General features: G+C 58.6%; 1 protein-coding gene across 1 annotated transcript in view; it reads right to left on the bottom strand.

Moving 5' to 3' along the window:
* The window catches only part of GNAI2 (G protein subunit alpha i2), a 20638-nt gene extending 16619 nt beyond the window's left edge, over positions 1-4019 (bottom strand). The window contains 1 exon segment of the mRNA XM_007466227.1: positions 3731-4019. Within this exon segment, the coding sequence (XP_007466289.1) occupies positions 3731-3848 (118 nt within the window). The 5' untranslated portion in view covers positions 3849-4019.
* Positions 4020-7021: the final 3002 nt, after the last annotated feature.

Genomic DNA, 7021 nt, shown 5'->3' with positions numbered 1-7021 from the left:
ACTCTTTCCGTACACACTGAATAGGCACCTACAGTGTGCCGGGCCCCTTGTGAGAGACACAGACAGGACAAAGGTCACAAAACCCCCTTCCTTTTCATTTGGTAAACCTAATTGAGCCCCTGTATGTGCAGTCTCCGCACTGGCCAGGCCAGGAACTCCTGCAGCATTACTCTGGTCTGAGCCACATGACTATGGGGCAGCTCCAGCCCTAAGAGCTAGACAGGCTCTACTGGAGTGGCAGAGACAGCGGGCCTGCAACAGTCCCCAAAGAGCCTGAGCTGAAAGGAAGAATGTAAAGCCAGTCTCCCATATGAACAGTTGGAGTCCCTACTGTGTGCTGTGCCCTGTGACAGGCTGCACACTCGTCAGCAAGAGATCTGCATGGAGTGGGATAGGGCTGTCTCTGAGGTGCCAGCATAGCCTGATGAGACCAGGAGGAAACAGCCTGAAGAACTTTTCCCTCAGTCTCCCAACCCCCCAGTCCTGGTCATTGGCCCTACACTGAGCCCTTGCCACCTGCCCGTGATATGGCAGGTGATGGCTCAGTGACCGCCATCTTGCTCCTCCATCTACCCATCCCCAAGACCAAGTTCACACCAGTAGCACTGCTTTCATTCAACAAACAGACAAGAAGCACCCAATAGGTATCATGCTCCATGCTGGCACAGAAGGCTCAGAAATGAACAGGACGCAGCCCTGCCCCTGTCGCAAGGGAGGGCAGCTGTGACCCGGACAAATACCACACTCTGATGGGGGTAGCGCTGGGGGGGTGTGGGGGCGGGGGGTAGAGGAGCCTTGGAGAAGGGGGTCTGTCAAAGAAGGATCCTGGGAGGCGATCCCTGAGCAGAGTCTTGAAGAACGATCAAGTAGGAGTGAAACGGCAGAAAAGTACATCAAGGGAAGGGAACAAAGTCGCAGGGGCAAGAGAGAACTGCTGTATTTATACCCTGAAGCCTTCCTGGGGCCAGCGATGGGCACTGTCTCTCCCTTCTCTGTAGACTGCCCACACGAGCCCAAACAAATCAAAGTCACTCTCTAAACACACACACTCTGGTTTACTTTCCCCTAAGTGCCCAGCCTGAGGCCCCAAATTCTACCTGGGGACAGCTGGTCAGTCAAGTTGAACTGGGTGGAGGCAGGGGTATCGCTGAAGTAGGGCTGGTATCAGCAACTCTGCTCCCCCTACCAAGCTGCCGGAAAAAACCCTCTCACCAGTTAGTGTGTATCACATCTGCCTTTGCCCCGGTGACAGTGACAGTGACTATGTCCGCTTGCTGGCGGGGCAACCCAGGACGGGAAGGAGCCAGTATGCGGATGGGGCAGCAGGCGTGGTTCTGGCTGGGAGGCAAGGCTGGCAACTGCCCAGCCTGAGTTCCGTTGCCTGGACAGGTCTTTCCGCTACGTGGGACAGACACCCAGCTCTCTGAAGCTGCCTCAGCTAGGCTCCCATCACCTCCTTGTACCTGGATAGGAAAGGGATGGCCAGCCAGGATCCTCCTCCAGGCAATCCTGGCAGATTGAGTCCTCAATTTCAGGCAAAGTTTGGTCTCCCAGCCCCTTACAGTGCATCCTCTGCAGGGTCTTAGCCCCCACTCCCCACTCTCAACGGGAACCTCCACGAGGTCCCTGTTCCCCCCATCCTGGGCACAGCACTCCTCTGGCCCAAACCCAGGAAGCCCATTTCACAGAGAAAGCAAAGGCCAGAAGGGCAGAATGCTGAGATGGACTCCCCAGTCTAGAAAATGCTGAGCATTTCTAGGGACCCCTGCACCCCTGGTTGCTGCCGGCCCAGCATGGGAGGGGTGGCCAGTCCTAAAACCTGAGCCGGGCTCCAAGGAGCAAGACTGGTGGAATGCGGTCAGGACACAGAACAGGCCAGGAGCCCCACGGCCCAGTCCCACATCTTCTCGGGCACTGCCATAACTGCAATCGGCCTGGGAAGGGGCTGGCTAGAGACCCCCTGGCCGGGCACTGGGAGGCAGCAGTACCGGAAGCACCCTCCCCAGGCCCAGCGGGCAGCAGCGATGGGCATTCCGCCGCGTCGCCACCCACTCGTTGCTGCCGCTGCCGCACTCGCAGCAGAGACAGGAAGAGGCAAGCGCCCAACGCAAAACAGCCCAGGAGGCTGGGCCGCCGCCCCTTCCCGCCCCTTCTCTTCCTCCCCGCAGTGGCAAAGGAGCGGATGCCATTTTGAAACCTCCGGGGCTGTGCCCCTGAGGCCAGGCCCCCAGGGACAGTCAACAGATGGGCCCAGGATGGAAGACATGCTGTCCCTCGGCCATACGCTCAGCATGAAAAGCCCCGCTTTTCACAGCCTGAGGACCCCACGCGGCTCTGGGGCTGAGGGGCCACACCCCCCCCACATACAGGTCCAGCCTCCAATGCTGCCGCGAGGGCCTCCCTCACCCCCATGCCTGAAATCCCCCCAAATCAGGCCACCACTGGGCACCACACCTGTTCCCAGGGGGAGGCTGGACTGGGACAACTACCAGGCCCGCAGCCTCTGCACAAATCCACTTCAGATGCCCACCCCGAGCAGGCCCCCAACTACTCAACCAGCTGGTCCACCACTCACAGGGCCTCAAGATCCGACAGGCCCACCCACCCCCGGAGGCCACGTCCCAGGCCTTTGGGCCCAGAAAGGGTGCGGGAAGACTAGCACCCATCAGCAGATCTCCTTGGCCCGCCCGCCCGCCGGGGGCAGCAATATGTCGGCTGTCTCACCACTTCCACTTCCCCCCACCCCTCAAGCAGCCACCATCTTCCCTGGCCTTGGAGGCGACGCAACCCAAACTCCTCCACACTCCCTCCTACTCCCAGATGCCCCCCTCACTGGCCCAGACAGGGTTTAGAAACTGGGAAACAGATACCCAGCAGAACTCCCTGGGAAGCTTGAGGCCAGGTCCCCTTCCCCAACATGACCAGTGGAGCCTCAGTCCAGCCCCTTAGAGGTCTGGGGCCAGTCCACTCAGCCCGGCCCACCTGGTGTAGGAGGGGTGGGGGAACCTGGAGAAGGCCAGAGTGTGGGAGAGGACTTAAGAGCAGGGGAGCAGAGGGTTTGAGGAGAGATGTGTGCAGAGAGGGAGCTGGTGGGCCAGATGCAGGGAGCAGGGGTCTCTAAAGGTTTGGGGGTTCTGGCTGGAGAGAGAGCTCATAAGCAGTCATCCCACTTGAGAGGTCCCTTGGGGGTCAAGGTGCACAGGTGGAGGATATTGGGTCCAGAGTAGGGATGGGGCACAGAGGGAGAAGGAGGGAGTGACTGGGAGCCTGGGAGGGGCCCTGGAGATACTCATGCCCAATAGGAATAGGGGGAGCAGGTGAGGGAACAGGTGGTGCCTGAAGGTGGGGGCCGAGTGGGATTCTGGGGGGTTGGGTAAAGTCTAGGGAAGTATGAAAGGACAGGCAGGGGCTCTGAGGATCTGCGAGGTTGGTCAGCAAGGGTGGATGGTGAAGCAGAGCTCTGGGTAGCGGGTGTTGCGGCACTGGTGGCTGGATTTGGGGGTTTGGGGTCTGGAATGAGTTGAGGATGTGATCTGAGAGTCTGGGCTATGGATCAGAGGTCTAGGCCAACCCAGAGTTTTGATCCATTATTTGTATGTCCTTGCCAGGCGGGTTTGGGGGGGGTTCAAGTCCAGGTGTGGGGGGTCCAGGCCGAGTCTGAGAGTTTGAAGCCCTAGTCCTCAGGCCAAAGTCGGGGAATCGGGGGTCCCAGCGCAGGGTGCGGCCTCACCCAACAGCAGCAACTTCACCTCCCGCGCCGCCTTCTCTCCGTCTTCCCGCAGGTTCTTGTCGATCATCTTGGAGCGCTCGGCCGCCGCCTTGTCCTCGGCGCTCACGGTGCAGCCCATCCCGCCGTCCGCCGGCCCGGCCGCTGCCCGGCCCCCACACGGCCCCGGCCCAGCTCGGCCCCGCCCGACCCACTCTGCTCCCGCCGCCGGCCCTCTACGGGTAGCTCCCAGGTCGACAGTTCCGAGCGTCTGCGGGCGGTGCCTTCCAGGCCGCCGCGCACCGACCGCAGGGCGGGCAGGGGGTGGGGCCGGAGCGAGTCAGGCCCGGGGCTGGGACGGGGCTGGGCCGGAGGTGGGGCCATATAAGATTCGGGGCCGGTGATTGGCGAAGGCGAAGTTAGGGCGGAGCGAAGGCGAAGTTAGGTACGGCCCAAGCTCGGCTCGGGCTGGAGGCGGAGCCACGCCAAGGGATAGCGGTAGGGGTAGAGCCTACCCCAGAAGGATTGAGCGCAGGGCGGGCTGTAGGCGGGGCCGGGCTCCAATTGGGTGCGGGGCGCCTGGAGCTCCGCTGCCCGACGGCGGGGGCGGGCGGATCTCGTAGCCTGAGGATGGAGATCCAGTGCACCTCAGCGGCCGAGCAGGAACCAGTCCTCTTAGTTGGGCGGGCAGAGCAGAGGAGGCGTGTCTTTGTCACTTGTTAATGAATCCAATAAACTTGTTTCAGGATCCACAGAGCCCCGGAGGCTCTCTGGACTGCGGCTTTCTTAGCCTTAAAGCAGGGTTGGCCCCTTCTCTCTCTAGGTTGCAGTTAAGAAAAAGGTTTATTGCCACCTCAACACTTTTGCCCAGGCTGTCTCCCTACAGCTGGGATATCTCCTCTAATCATCCAAGACTTATCCATCCTTCTCTGATCTTCTAGGAGTTATCCTCCTGCAGGTAGTTATCCTGGACTCCATCATGGGACCCAGCAACCATGACCCAAGGGAGAGAGAGAGAAAGATAGAGAGAGAGAGAGAGAGAGGGAGAGGGAGAGAGGTGCCACCTGACTTCTGGGAAGATAAGTGGCCATGATATTATGGCCTGTCACCCTGGACAGTGGCTGCAACCCCATGGCTGGACAAAGGTGGGGTGGAGACAGCAGCATTTCTAAGGGGACATTTCAGTCTTTCTGATCCTGTTCTCCAGGAGGAGGCCACAGCCCCGACCTCCGATGGACATTTAAAAAGTCTGCCAAGGGTTACCCAGGAAGGTGTCCTGTGTGGCCCTAGTGCCATGAGCTGGGGAGGCCCCAGTCCAAAGACAAGGAAGGTCCACAAAGCAGGGAAGGGAGCTGGCCACCAATGCTTGGTCATCAATGCTTAGCCACCCACAGTCCCCTATTTAGCACAGACTCCTTCCTTACCACCTTGATACACATCTTGTTTCCACTCTCAATCCTCAGTCTGCTCTCCCTGGAATGTCCATGTGTCCCTCTCTGAATGGCTCCCTTGTTGAGGGGGCATTGGCCTGTAAGTCCTCAAATGGTTCCCGCAGGGCTCCCTCCTGCCTGGAGCCAAAGCTCAGGCAGGCCCTGCCATGAGCACTCAGCGCAACTGTTGAAAACACACAATGCCCACCCAGGGACACAGACATTCAGAGATATGCTCTATACATCCATACATAGGCTCAGCCTCCAAAATGCTTCAAATCCACAGAACACACTGTAAAAATGGGTGTACACAGCCAAGAACACAGCCTGTCCACACAGACTACAAACCCAGCTCCAAGGTGGGCCTCTTCCCCTGTCAGCCCCGCCCCTCGCTTGAGAGCTGATCCTCCCTCCTTGGGCCTCCCCAGCCTGCTCCTAGCAACAGGCAACAGCTCTAGCAGTTGCCAGGCAACAGCTCTAGCATTTGCCAGGCAACAGGGAGAAGCTGTCCGTCCCTTGGAGGCCAGGCTCACAAGAGGTAGGTAGACACAGACCCCAGTCAATGGAGGCGAGGCAGGACAGGGCCACTGGGAGGCATGGCTTCCCCCAGCCCCAAGCCAGTTCTTGTGGTATTTGCACCCTTCCCACCAGTTAGCCACCCGCTTCCAGTTAAGTGCTCTTCCTACCGAGTCCAGCAACCCCTGCATCCAGTGCTCCTGGCTGCTCCCTCACCATTTTCATGGGGGTGCCCAGGGCTACTGCGAAGTCTCTGTTTACTCCTCCAGTCACACACCTCCCACTCCAGGGGCTCAGAGCCCCACAGGCCCAACTTCTCCCCCAATCACCAGCCCCATGTCCACCGCTGCTCTGAAGCCCAGACACTTCGGGTACCCCCAATAACCCCTGTTCCTAGGCTTTCCACTTTGTGACCTCCCACCAGCCAGAGCCATGACCCTGGGGAGCCATGGCCAGGGCTCCCCACCCCTACATCCTGTCAGTTTCTGCCCCTCCTTAACTCCCCCTCAAATACATCCCCATTCTCTGTCCCCACTGTCCCCTATTCTAGGCCTCCAGCTTCCTCCCTGGCTCTCCTGTTTCTCTACAATCCATCCTCTACATGGCAGTCAAGGGGATACTGCTGAAAGAAACCCTATTACTCTCTTGCACACAAACCTTCTGTGGCTCCCCGGTACCCTGAGGATAAAGCTCACACACACGGCTTTGGACTGTGCAGGGGCAGAGGTGGCACAGTGGTGACTGACAGCAGGGACTCTGAGGAGCACTCCACAAACTTACCGGCTGCGTATTACTTTGGACAAGTACCAGAAACGCCTTGTGTCTGTTTTTTGTTGTTTTTTTAATTTTTTTTTTTTTATTTGGCTGCACCAGGTCTTAGTTGCAGCACACAGGATCCAGTTCCCTGACCAGGGATCGAACCCGGGCCCCCTGCATTGGGAGCTTGGAGTCTTCTTTTTTATAAATTTATTATTTATTTGTTTGTTTTATTGTTGGCTGTGTTGGGTCTTTGTTGCTGCGCATGGGGCTTTCTCTAGTTGCAGCCAGCTGGGGCTACTCTTCGTTGCGGTGCGCAGGTTTCTCATTGTCATGGCTTCTTGTTGCAGAGCACAGGCTCTAGGCGCGTGGGCTTCAGTAGTTGTGGCGCACGGGCTTAGTTGCTCCGAGGCATGTGGGATCTTCCCAGACCAGGGATCGAACCCGTGTTCCCTGCATTGGCAGGCGGATTCTTAACCACTGAGCCACCAGGGAAGCCCAGGAGCTCGGAGTCTTAACCACTGGACCACCAGGGAATTCCCATGTCTCAGTTTTTTTATCAGTAAAATGGACCTAACAGTAATAGCTACCGACTACACTGGCTGAGGTCACA

This window comes from Lipotes vexillifer, unplaced genomic scaffold (genome assembly GCF_000442215.2).
Source record: "Lipotes vexillifer unplaced genomic scaffold, Lipotes_vexillifer_v1.1 scaffold1004, whole genome shotgun sequence".
Classification (NCBI taxonomy): Eukaryota; Metazoa; Chordata; class Mammalia; order Artiodactyla; family Lipotidae; genus Lipotes; species Lipotes vexillifer.
Note: the sequence above shows the minus strand (reverse complement) of the source record. Positions and strands in the feature narration are given on the sequence as shown.